The following is a 13,697-nucleotide window of genomic DNA, read 5'->3' on the forward strand; positions in this document are numbered from 1 at the left end:
ACTTGTACGCTTGTAAGTGTTTGCACTATAAAAGGAGGGGCAACGGAGTGACGTAGTAGGCTAAGACAAAGCGTGCATCAGCTGAGCATGCGAAACGATCGTCGCCTGTTTGCACCCATCCCAGTGACCAGTGATGAAATAAAGAAATTAATTTGCAACTTATACTGGTGAGTGCCACTGTATTCTTCTGAGTGCTGTGTAATTTGATATAGAATCACAATATCCACATAAATAAGACAAGATAAGGAGAATTAGAGCTTTATTAACTTGTCCATTATTTATCAAATCAAGCAAATGTACCTAAAAAAAATAATCTTCCACATATACAAACCAAAAGTGTAAAGGGATTTCCTCACAATACTTTTATGACATATCATCTAAATAGACTATTAAAGGCTGATGACTGTTTATAGCGTACCAAAGTTGAATCGCTCTAACAGTGCACGTCTCACCAGGCCCGATCCAAGGTCTGGATGGAAGGAGAAGGAGAAAAGGAAGAAGGAAAAAGAAGACAGCATTTACACATTCAGTGTTCCGCAGGGGGGTGGGGGTGGGGGTGGCGTAGTCCGTTACAGGCATTCTACATCTGTCCGTGTTCACATACGGAAAGCCTGAATGTGGCCTAAGGTCCTACAAAGAAACAGAGTTAGGGCCCTTGCACACGGAGTACAAGAGGCTACATTTACAAACGGAGTTGGCCCGTAATTCTGTCTGTCCTTTTTCTTCAATTAGTTTTTTTTTGCGCCTCTCATCTCCCCTCAAAGAATGAACATATGAACATGCAGAGGACAGGCAGAATTACGGGCGAACTCCGTTCGTAAATTCAGCCTCTTTCAGGGTATGTGCATACTGCTGAAAAGTGACAGAAGCTCCATCGTATAATCCGCCGCTCGCGGACTGCGGGGGGCGTGCACGTCTCCGCCCGTGTCATAGACTCCCATTCTATGCACGGGCGGATTCCTTCCTCCGTCCAAACACTCCATTCTATGACACGGGCGGAGACGCGCACGCCCGCCGCAGTCCGCAAGCGGCAGATTACGCAATGGAGTTTCCTTCACTTTTCAGCAGTGTGCACATACCCTTACTCAGTATTTGCTAAACTTGCTCCAAAGCTTTATTCCGCCAATATATACATAATATAATATTTCATCCCATTGCAGCATGCTTTATGAACACAACTGCGCAAAATGAAATGCTGCATTATGTAAACATTGCAGGAATAAAGGCTTTTCTAAAAACTTGTATAATTGGAAACCACCTGACCCTGATATCCGAGACACCTATAGCGCGCGCACACACACAAGCACACACAAACACACACAGGTACTCTGAAAGGCTATTATGGATATGAAAAAAACTGGGCTACCGATTGAATCTATTGCCATTTCTTCCATCAATTTTAAGATGGGAGTGACTGTCCAACAGCAGCAGCTTCTCTACCAGAGCTAGGTACTTGGGGTCAGACCTAATGCGACAAACATATCAACTAGATATAACATAAAAGTCTGATGAGAAGATCCCTCTAACATTATTAAGAAAAAATCTACAGATTTTTAATACATCTTCTAAATAATGGTGAGCAGAAACAGGACTGGATAGCTCACCTGGCTTGTACATTTTAGTCAATACATATATTACCCATAAAATAACAATTTGTGAGCATATTGTCTCTTATGCCATCCCTGCGTGTTCCTCCTGGAAATATGAACATGAATAGCTAAACTGGTGTCAGACGGTGTAAGGACTCACCCTAGCAAATATAGGGAGAGGTAAAGCCCAACCTATTCAAACATTTTCAGGAGGAAACAGCACAATGAGTGAGATTTCATGATCAATCGGGAAAGGCCACAGGTTCTCCATATCTAATGACAATAATGAATGAAGGGGTTATCCAGCGTTAGAAAAAACATGGCCGCTTTCTTCCAGAGACAGCACCACTCTTGTCTCCAGTATGGGTGCAGGTTTTGCAACTCAAGCTCCATTCACGTCAACCAAACCTGAATTGGAGACAAGAGTGGTGCTGTCTCTGGAAAAAAGCGGACATGTTTTTTTAAAGCTCGACAACCCCTTTAACTCCTAAAACTGAAATTAGGTCTTTAAAAAAAATAGAAATCTGCACCTCTTAATGCTATAGTACACATCTACTATCAACCATTTGTCTGTCACAGTGCAATTCTCCGTAACAGAATTTAAGTGCTCCCTGTTGTAAGCGCATAAATAAGGATAATTATAAAAAATAATAATAATTGGGCGGTCTGTGCCACAATTTTCCATATTAAATAAAAAAACAAACACATTTTAGCCAGTATATTGTTAATTATTACAATACTGGACCTCAAGATAAATCAGCAGTCAAACAGAAGAATCGGCTTCATCTGTACAATGGTGTACTGAAGCCTAGTCAGAAATATAAGCAACCTGTGTTGTTAGCAGGTCTCAACAAACTTTCAAGCTAATGTCTATGAGCAGCACCCCAGGGGACAGGCAATACAGGAGGTCCACTAGCTGGCAACCAACCTTCAAGGGGCAAATGTCAGGTAGTATGCATGTTTTATGCAGATTCTAATGTATATGGCCACCTCCCTAAAGCTGTACAGTTACCCTGTAAGATAGTATTACCTTGGCAGGGGTGAACCATTTACAGTAATATGGATCACAGAGAGGGATATTCTGTACAGACGGAGTGTTAAGAACATTACAAATGGGCTCTATAGTCTCCCATCCCATTCATTTGGCAGAAACAGGCACCAAGCTGACTATACAGAATGCAATTTTCATTTGGTCTCAATTCCTTTTCCTCTTATTTCTTTTGCCCCATCTTTGGTGTCCACCTCCTCCTCCTCCTCCTTCCCTCCTTTTTTCCCACGTAGGCATTGGAGGCTCAATTTCATTAGGCCGCCCTCCTCGGTCAGGCACAGTACCAGTCATGAGCACCTGGAATTAAAAATAAATAAAATAGATAGATCTGAGTTGGACCCCAGATCTCATTATCAGCAAATGGGATCCATCAGGTGCTGTGCATGTGTGTCAGCAGATTGTTGTGGCTTCTTTTTAAAAACAGATGTCACAGAGCAGATGTGAATAGAGCCACCACTGCATCCAGTAATGTGAGGAGTTTCGTGTAAATGGAGGAAAAGGTTTTCTGCAATGTCTATTTTGGAGACCCACAGACTGATAAAGTGTATTGTAGGAGTCTTGCAAAGAACACAGAGGCTTAAAGCAAATATGTCCGCTGCAATTCAGTTTCCCAACTGACGACACTTAGATAGCTGGACAAGGAGACACGTGGTACCTTTCATATATCAGTCTGTGCTTCCAGGATGTAGAAAAATGCTTTTATTCTCCAGAGCAAGCAAGCTGTACTCCACAAAAAATTATTTCAAATCAACTGGTGCCAAAAAGGTATATACATTTGTAATTAAAGGGGTAGTGCGGCGCTAAGAAATTATTCACAGAATAACACACATTACAAAGTTATACAACTTTGTAATGTATGTTATGTCTGTGAATCACCCCCTTCCCTGTGTCCCCCCACGTGTACCCGGAAGTGTTGGTGCATTATACATTACCTGATCCGTGTCACGTCCGTCCGCCATCTTGTGCCACGCGTCATCAGCCGCGGCTGAGCATCTGATGACACGGCAGAGGGCGGTCGGCACTCGGGACGATCGGAGAGCTTCGGCTGGCCGGCCGAAGATGACGTCGTGGCACAGAAGATCAGGGAAGGGGGTCGGCACGGGACAGGTATGTATAATGCACCACACTTCCGGGTACACGGGTGGGGGTGGGAATACACAGGGAAGGGGGCGATTCAGAGACATAACATACATTACAAAGTTGTATAACTTTGTAATGTGTGTTATTCTGTGAATAATTTCTTAGCGCCGCACTACCCCTTTAAGGCCGGGTTTACATTTATCTGGCGGTGCGGCAGAGTTCCTCTCTGGTGCAGGAGAAAAGCGCTGGAGGGAAACACATCTTTGAACTGATCCCAATGTTTTCGATGGGACAGTTAAAGCATGCGGTGGAGAAAAAGTGCCACCGCATTGCCGGACGTCTTGTGCGGCAGAACATATCGTGCAGCATCCTGACACACCACCGGGCCGGTAATGCGGCGGCCGCATCCAATGATGTCTATGGAGCGCTGGAGGCCTTGCCGGTACCGCCGCACGCTATATTAGATGTCCCTATGTCCTGTTTCCCCCAGTAGAGGGCTCTGATCCAAGTTGTCCCCCCCCCCCCCCCTAGTGGTTCACCTGCTCTGATGCTGTCTTTTGTAGCAGATAACCCTATAGGAAATGGCCCCCTGTGAGGTGTACCCCTAAAGTAGACCATCTACTTTAGGGGTACACCTCATAGGGGGCCCATCTACTCCTGTGCTGCTGCCCCCTATAATAAATGGCCCCTGTATGTATAGGAAAAAAACTGATCACAACTGAGGCAATAAACTTATGGCAACTGATTGTAGCTGATGCCAACTGATATTTTTTTTTATCGAAAAAAGGATAGAAAACCTGATGGCAACTGATGCCTTTTTGTCATCAGTTGTGACATCAGTTGTGGTAAGTTTCTTCCAAAGAAAAAACGGAAACAGAAGCATCCTATATATGTAAACCTAGCATTACTTCTATTAAAAATCTCCAGTCTTCCAGTACTTCTCAGCTGCTGTATGTCTTGCAGGAAGTGGTGTATTTCTTCCACCCTGACACGGTGCGCTCTGCTGCCAGGAACTGTCCAGAGCAGGAGAGGTTTTCTATGGAAATTTGCTCCTGCCCTGGCCAGTTCCTAACAGGGACAGAGGTGGCAGCACTGTGTCAGACTGGAAGGAATACAGCACTTCCTGCAGGACATAAAGCAGCTGAGAAGTACTGGAAGACTGGAGATTTTTTTTAAAGAAGTAATTTACAAATCTATATAACTTTCTGACACCAGTTGAATTGAAATAATTTTTTTTTCCACTGGTTAACCCCTTTAATATATCTCACATGGAAAGATTGTCTACTCTACATTTAGATCATCTTTTTATTTGCTTAAAGTGCACCAGAGTTTTTTGCTAGATTAGGACATTTTTTGGAGGGTCTACGGTGTTGCATCTTAGGCCATGCCCCCTTTTAACCAGACCACTGTCTAAAACGCTTAATAAAATGTGGAGAAAAAGCTCATGTACTACTTTTTTGTCAGAATTCTGACACGGACACATTAGTACATCTAGAAGCAGTACAGAGACAGGAGTTCACACCTCCCTAAGCATAATATGTAAATTAAGGTCAGTGTGGACAAATGTTCCTTTAGGGTGTGTTCACACCTACAGGATCTGCAGCAGATTTGATGCTGTGTTCAGTTATTTAAAAGAAATCTGCTGCAGAAAATCAGCTGCAGATCCTGTAGGTGTGAACGCACCATTAAACGTGAAATTGGTGGGATTTTTTTTTTATTTTGCATTTTCTACAATTAGTGGTCGGGCACTACCTAACTCGGGTTAAGTATGTTTTTACTTTTCCTATGTCTCCGATTATGACTGGTGGTTCAGGCAGCGAGAAAGCGATGACAAGTTAAAAGATACATGGACGTTATGGTGTTAGGAGGTACACTGGCATTGATCACTACCTTCTGGATAGCAGTGCGGGTTTTCTGGCAGAATGCGGCATTACAGGTGTGAAGGATTCGGGAGTAGTCTTCCCGGGCAGCCAATAAATGCGGGACTGTAATCTTGGATTCAACTGTAAGTGACTTTCTTAAAGGCCAGAAGACTTCATTCATGAGTTTTTCCTTTACCTGTGTTCAGGAAAGGGCAGAGATATGAGACATGCAAACAGTGCACTACAGTAACAGATCTGCCATACATAAAGTCACTTTATGAGACACACTACATAAACCATGGGCCAAAGAGAGTTATGTCACAAAAGAAGAGTTATGAAAACCAAATACAAAAGGCTAAAGCTTTGGCTGTCCAGGCATGATGGGAATTGTAGTTTTGCAACAGCTGGAGAGCCGAAGGTCCCTGGTTATAGAGCTACTTTGCAGTTCCCTGAGCATACCAGCCGCGGCTGCAGCAGTAGCTTTATAAACGTGAGATGCCTGTGACTAGCACAGTGAAGGGATGATTGACAGACAGAGGGACCAGTTAGTGGCCTCCCTGTCTGTCAATCATCCCCAGACTGTGCACTGACAGACAGAGAGCCGTGACTAGTCACAGGTGTCTCCCCGCCCCGATGACTAGTTGCTACCCCTCTCCCTGCCTCATACGGCATAATAACATTTCTTTTTCAGCCTTATAAAGTTACTGCTGCAGCTGGTATGCTCCGCGAGCTGCACAGTAGCTCTATACTGTGCTGCAGGGAACCATATTACACAATCGTGCTTATTGTTCCCTTTAAAAGTTAAAGAGAAAAAGGTTCACAATGTCTTGGATTTGTGCTGCAGCTTGCTCCAACTCAAAGGAAATAGGGGTTGATGCAAATCCACAAACAACCCATGGACATGTGGGGCTCTGTTTAGGAAAATATGGACACTCACTTTTCCCTAATCTGGAATAACTTTTTTATGTTACAATGAATTACATTAGATAACCAACCTGCGCTCTATCAGACCAGTGGAACGACTGCACCGTAACATCAAATCGAGTCACCAACATCCTCATTCTACATTCATACTCCTTAAGCATGGAGTAATGCAACTCCTGCAGGGTCTCCTAAGGGAAGAAGGCATAGTCAGCAAGTTCTGTGTATCTGGCCTGGAGCATTCAAAACTTCTCTGACTTGAATCCAAGGGATTAAAAGAAGAAGTACTTATAACGTCTTCTATAACCATGTTTGTGTCTTGTGCTTAATTAATAAGTATCCCAGTGTATACAGCTCCTATGCAGATCTGTCTTTGTGTGGTTACAGATTACAAACAATTCCTGTGATCACATGAACATCAGAGCCAGGAAAAAGGGCACCCCAACTTCAAATCTGCCTAAGGACATCACCTGCATGTACGTTGTAACCTATCCAGGATTTGGTTGGTTTCCTCCCAAAAGCGTGCTGCATTGAGATGAGCGAACCTCAAGCATGCTCGAGTCCATCCGAATCTGAACGTTCGGCATTTGATTAGCGGTGGCTGCTGAAGTTGGATAAAGCCCTAAGGCTATGTGGAAATCATGGATATAGTCATTGGCTGTATCCATGTTTTCCAGACAACCTTAGAGCTTTATCCAAGTTCAGCAGCCACCGCTAATCAAATGCCGAAAGTTCGGGTTCGCATGGACTCGAACCCGAACCCGGTTCGCTCATCTCTAGTGCTGCATCATAAAACACATTTTGTAAGGACTGCTGGATTACAGGGTGAACTCAGCCATTGCTCCTTACCCATTGCTCAGGCTGCAGATCAGCTTTGAAGAGAGGGGGAGACATCTCAGCCGTCCCAGAAACTTCAGAGATCTAGAAAATAATTCAAAAGAAAAAAAAATATATAAAATCTGTTGTACAGAATTGACACTTGTGCCTGACAGATACAAACTGCAGTGGAAAGGACATCTGCCACAGAGTTTACAATCTAATCCCATTTACCTTATTCTCCAGCTCCCTCATGAGCTCAGTCACTGGGACATCTGGAGAAATCTCAGGTAAATCCAGTGCTTTGCCTATTAGCCGTAACTCATCCAGAATATCTTCATTATGTTTTACAGGTTCAGAAGTGGAGACACTGGATCTCTTCAGGAGTCGAGCCGCCTCCAGCTCAGTGCTTAGGAATACTAAGGCAAAAGATTGACTGGCTTGAACACAAAAATTGAATAACCACTTACACCCTGATCTACCTCCCAGTGTGACAGGATTGGAACATGGCTGGGTATGGGTTCCGTGGACTTCAATGGCCTGCATGTAGTCAGGGAGTGACCTTGTTTGGGCTTTTGTCTAAATGTTTGTGTGTTTGTACTTGGACCCTCAAGCGTGGCGTGCTGCACTCTACAGTCTAAGTACACATACATATATTATCTGAACTTATTCACTAGCTATGTTTAAAGTGTAACTATCCTTTGTAAAAACTTCTGACATGTCATAGCGACATGTCAGAAGTGTGTATCGGTGGGGTCCGGGTGCTGACACCCCCACTGATTGCTAGAATGGAGGGGCAGAAGTGCTCAGTGGCGCGCGCTCTGCCCCTTCATCTCCACTATACGGAGATGAATTCTGCTATACTGCTAATACGAGAAGTCTACAGAATTATAATGGAGCCTAAAGAACTTGTTGCCAGAAGTTCCCAAGGCTCCATTATAATTTGGGAGAATGCAGTTAGGGCGGAGATGAAGGGACAGAGTGCCCGCTGTTCAGCGCTTCTGCCCTTTCATTCTTGCGATTGACGGGGTCCTCAGCACCCAGACCCCCACCGATGATATTTATACTTTAAGCCATTAAAATCAATCAGCCTTGCTGTCCATCCATACACTGTTAACATTGGTATATAATTTAGACAGAATGACAACATACAGGTACCTTGAACAGTGGTGTAAATGCACCCAAAGATAAAAGATTGGCCAAACTGCTTGATATTAGGTGGGACCTAGGTACCTTCCTACCATCAAATGTGCCAACTTTTCTTTGAAGGCAGAAAAAAGGACTGGGCATGTGGGATTTTATTATAGTGTTAATAAGTATAGAGGAATGTTTGACCATCTTTAATCTGACATTAATGGGACCTGTCAAGTACCAAATTAATCAATATTCTGCACTAATAGGTTACATACACACACACACACACACACATAACACATCCACTGTGCATTTGATGCTGTGTGTTTGGTTGTATTAAAATGCCAGCCAAGTGAATGGGAAACAAGCGGCGTCAAACAGGCTATGTGTGAATGTGAGGCTAGAGAGCTTAAAAAAAAAAGAAAAAAAATAAACATTTGACACTATAACTATTTATTTTCTAAAATCTTGGGATCTTCCTTCATGTTTCTCTCTGCTCAGGCTTCTGTCATTGGCCTTGTGAGAGGTCACGCTGTATTGTAGCTCTGTGCTGAGAACCGATGCTGGAGTTTATAGATTATTGAACTATATGTTTATCTAGATAAATGAATAAACATATAATGTAAGATATTGGTGCGTAGAGATCATTACCAATGAGCTGCAGGCAGTTTGCAGGTCTGAGCAGCCTGGATGTGACATTCCCAGAGGTCAGTGCTGTGTAGGGACAGTGAAGCTCGCTCATAACGCCGCTCATCTCCAGCTGGAAGGTCTCCGAATCAGCAGGGCCTGAGAAAAAGGAGATGTATGAATTACAGAAAGAAGAGAAGAGCCCTAGCAATGTGGTGTCCAGCCTGAGCAATGATTCACCTGTGCTCTGTCTATGTGGTGTCGGCCACAATATCCTCATGCATTAGAAAGACACATGAGTCCATCAGAATGGGAACAGCCACTAAAGAGGAGTTGTCTGTTCTGAATCAGTAAGGGCCCCCCCCCAAGCACAGGACCTCTATAATAGCACATATGAACAGGGCTGTCTTCCTGAGATCACTCCTTTACATGAATGATAACTACAGAATGTGGAACCTATAAATGACAGTAGAGATTCATTGTATTGCTATACTATGTTTTGCCATCTATGCCAAGGTGTATACCCTTTTCATACTTCACCAAAATGGCCATGTCAGCCAAGTCAACTTTCTGGTTTATATATTGTATATACCTATAATATCAAAGTCCTAGCCATCTGTCTTCTATATTTTCACAGGACTCGAGGAAAATGTTTTACTTGTAAAGGTCTGGGTTTACATGTAACACTAACCACCCCACACTGATGTTAGTAATATAGAGAATTAACCCACATGTCAAACTGACAGCAGACTGCGGTCAGGTAAATCTCATGCTAAGGCTACGTTCACACCTTGTACTACTTCAACATTCTGGATCAGAAAAAAAAAAACAACAAACAAACAGCACTGGTGAATCTGAAACACACCAGACATGAACAGTGCCTGAAGGACCCAACGGACGTTAAAGGATTCCTGTAGTGGAGATGCCAGGGAAAAAGGACAAAGTAGGGCAGTACGCCGTGTTATTCTGTCCTGTATTTTTTACAGAATCCACAATGGAAGTATCCAGGAAATCCTCCAACACGCAGGTCAGCCCCACCTCATATGTAAACCCAGATGTTGCAGCTATACTTCATTTTGTAAAATTATTTTACAGTTTTTATCAGTAGTTTTAAAAGGGTTGTCCAGCCTTAGAAAAACATGGCCGCTTTCTTCTTGAAACAGCATCTCACCTGTCCTCAATTTTTTTTTTTTTTTTTGCAGTTCAGTTCCATTTAAATGAACCGAGCTGAATCGTAATACCACACACAATCTGAGGACAGGGGAGGTGCTGTTTTTACAAGAAAGTGGCTGTAATTTTCTTATCTTGGATAACCACTTTTCAAGCCACCTTCCAAGTATAAAACCGTAATAGTGAATGGTTTATTTACATGTGCTGACCAAACAGTAATACTACAGATGGGCAGTCTTACAAATTTACGGCATACCCTCTCTTTGTCAAATGTTTAAGCTCTTAACTACCTGTTTGGTCCTAATAACCAAGTCATTTATTTAATTTTTTTTTATCACAAGGCTAAGGTCACGGTTATAATGCATATAAGTACACAGTGTTATTGGTATAGGCCTATGTATTCCCTGCACGGTGGACCTTTTGCTATTCATCCCCATTTTATGCTGTATTCTCAGTTTTTGCATATTCAAAATTAAAAGATTTGGCATCAATGTACAATGGGAAACATGTCAATTACTTGGGACCATTGTCCCTTATAAAGCTCCTAATGGCAATGGGTGAGCCCTCTCACCTTCAGTTGGGCTGATGTTTTCCACCAGGAAGGACACAGATTTCAGCTCTGACACCAGCCATCCGCAGAGTGATGTAAAGAGCTGACACTTCGCTCCAGATTCACAGGAACGCAGCAGTGCCTCCTCATTGCATAAAGGTCCCGTATAGCTGCAATATAGAAGAGGAATAATAGTGTTAGATGCAGGATCGTACATCATCGAGTCTCAGGTAGGTCACACTTTTTGTGCAGTTTTGCAAAATCTAGATTGTGTCCAATAGCAAAGACTTTTATTCACAGTCACAATGTATTGATGCAGTTTAAAAAGAAAAAACACCTTAAAGGGGAACTATCAGCAGGTTAGAAAAACCTAACCTGCTGATAGCCCCTTAATGCGCCCGGGACGCTGAGGAAAAAGGAATGTGTGTTACCTTCCTCCTCAGCACCAATCCCACGCTGTAAGTCGGAGCAATCTTCACTCCAGTACACTGTTAGGAGCACTGCCGCGTCATTGGTGTGCTCCTTCTAATTATAATCAATGGAGGGGCGGGCTGGATGACGTGGCAGTGCTGCTACACTGCATTGGAGTGAAGATTACTCTGACTAACAGTGCAGGACCGGTGCTGAGGAGGAAAGTAACACACATACCTTCCTCCTTCTCAGCTATAAGGGGCTATCAGCAGGTTAGATTCAACCGTAATAGTGCATGGTTTATTTACATGTGCTGACATCTGCTGGCCAAACAGTAATACTACAGATAAGCAGTCTTACAAATTTCCTGTGGGGAGTTCTGATGCGGGCGTGCACGGATGCGTCCACATCAGAACTCTGCGGCGCTACAGATCATCCAGTCAGTACTGCAGTAGCGGCTGGGATGATCTTTTCAGAGAGAGGCCGTTCCGTGACCCGGGCTGGTCTCTTACGTAATGTGAACATGGCCTTACACTACAAACAGCACGAGAACGGCTCCAAGGATGAAGGTAAGAGACATACCTTCATCCTCAGCACCCCGTGCGCAATAGACAATCGCTATCTGCAAGTTAGCTTGGTCTAATCTGCTGATAGTTCCCCTTTAAGCTGTAGCAAAAGTTATGGTTTTGGCCTAAAACACATCTCAAATTACAGACATAAAACTAATGTGTGTTTGAACTAAAAGAGTGCAATATAAATCAAAAGTGTCCAAAAAAGGGACATGCTGCTTATAGTTCAAAAATACTTTGTGGGAACATGGAAGGAAAAGGTTAGACCCCAGATGACCATATCATCATCTGCCCCTTGGAGGAGGGAAGGGCCATGGGCTGATAAGAGTGAGCTTCCTCAACCTTATGGTGCTTTTACATGGAGCGATAATTCGCCTGATCGCACAATTAACGATTTTGAATGAACAATTTTTTTATAACGATCAGCGTTTAGACGGAACGATACATCGTACGGAAAAATCATTAAGTGATCGCTTAAGCCTATCTCACATATAGGTGAAATCGTTGAAAGACGATCTGCGAATTTTTTGCGAACGACCAACGATAATTTGAGAACATGTTGAAAGATCAAAATGAACGATTTCTTGCTCGTCGTTTGATCGTTCGCTGCGTTTACACGTACGATTATCGTTCGAATTCGATAGTTATCGTGCAAAAATGAACAATAAATCGTTCCATGTAAAAGAACCATTAGTGAGCTCTTAGATCCCGCATCAAACTGGTTGGGATGGTCGGGATCTGAGCTTTCTCCAATCCTGGCTCTGGCAGGCAGGTGGGGGTCTATGCCAGTGTAATCAAAGGGCCCTAGAACACAGGAGCACTGACAGTATCTTATTGCCCTGAGAACATAGAGTAATGGGGGAGATTTATCAAACATGGTGTAAAGTGACACTGGCTCAGTTGCCCCTAGCAACCAATCAGATTCCACCTTTCATTCCTCACAGACTCTTTTGAAAATGAAAGATGGAATCTGATTGGTTGCTAGGGGCAACTGAGGAAGTTTTACTTTACACCATGTTTGATAAATCTCGCCCATGGTCTCTAACCTGTGGCTCTCAATCTGTTTCAACACTACAACTACCAGCATGCCCAAACCGTAGTTCTGCAACAGCACTAGAGATTAAGCCACACCCCCAAACATTGCTGACCCAGTGTAAGCCTTACTCCGCTGGAGATGATCAGTGGCTGCTGCTATGTAATAGAACAGAAAAGCTGCAGAGACATCGTATTAGTACTACAAGTCCCAGAATGCCCTGGGGTTGATTCCCTCCCCCACACAGTCCATTGCCGCATGCATTAACACCGTGGCGGCGGCTTCCTCACCCGAGCTCCCGCAGGACTCCGGCCGCCTCTCGGAGTAATATCTCCAGGTTCCCCCTGTCTTCCTCATCCATCTTATTGTTTGCTTCAGGCTCCAGTTCTTCACTTCCGGATTCAATCATTGTCTTAGCTAGGGCCCAAAGTTCCGTCTCCTAGTAACCGTCTGACTCACCAAGGTGACGTCACACGCACCAACCAATCAGAACGCTGTTTATCAGGGGAGCTTCTCCTCGAACTTTATTGACATTACGAATGTGCGGACAGTCCTTGAATCGGGTGGGCGCCCGCCTAGTGACGTCATGTCCCTGGTTACGCCTTCATATGTGGTCCCTCATGCACAGTTGCAAACTTTTCTGCACGGTGTTAACATGGCTGTATATCACCTAAAGGGGAAACCATCAGCAGGTTAGATTCTTCTAACCTGCTGATATCTCCCTATAGAGCACCAGGCGCTGAGGATAAAGGTGCAGTTTCTATGATAATAAAGAGATTCACCAGGACTCCTTGCAAAAACTGCACCGCCTCGGGTTGTGTGTGGTATTGCAGTTTTGCTTCATTCACTTTGATGGACCTGGGCTGCTATACCATACCCAAACTGAG

General features: G+C 43.7%; 1 protein-coding gene across 1 annotated transcript; it reads right to left on the reverse strand.

Annotated features, from left to right (window-relative positions):
* Positions 1-252: 252 nt before the first annotated feature.
* On the reverse strand, positions 253-13,283 carry FAM98C (family with sequence similarity 98 member C). The gene is made up of 8 exons (XM_069943330.1): positions 13,101-13,283; positions 10,819-10,967; positions 9,102-9,236; positions 7,551-7,735; positions 7,350-7,421; positions 6,575-6,691; positions 5,608-5,775; positions 253-2,934 (listed from the first exon to the last, which is right to left on the reverse strand). Exons 1-8 carry the CDS (start codon positions 13,217-13,219, stop codon positions 2,785-2,787), a joined length of 1,095 nt encoding a protein of 364 aa, XP_069799431.1. The 5' UTR covers positions 13,220-13,283; the 3' UTR covers positions 253-2,784.
* Between the last annotated feature and the right edge of the window lie 414 nt (positions 13,284-13,697).

Source organism: Dendropsophus ebraccatus, chromosome 10 (genome assembly GCF_027789765.1).
Source record: "Dendropsophus ebraccatus isolate aDenEbr1 chromosome 10, aDenEbr1.pat, whole genome shotgun sequence".
NCBI lineage: Eukaryota > Metazoa > Chordata > Amphibia > Anura > Hylidae > Dendropsophus > Dendropsophus ebraccatus.

Bases quoted from the DNA above. Each gene is read 5' to 3' on its own strand.
- FAM98C (XM_069943330.1), bottom strand. From the start codon at position 13,219: ATGATTGAATCCGGAAGTGAAGAACTGGAGCCTGAAGCAAACAATAAG. The intron at 7,422-7,550 runs GTAAATGGGATT...ATTATTTTCTAG, and splicing joins TGAGGGAGCTGGAGAATAAG to ATCTCTGAAGTTTCTGGGAC. The intron at 2,935-5,607 runs GTAGTGATCAAT...TTTTAATTCCAG, and splicing joins CCCGCACTGCTATCCAGAAG to GTGCTCATGACTGGTACTGT.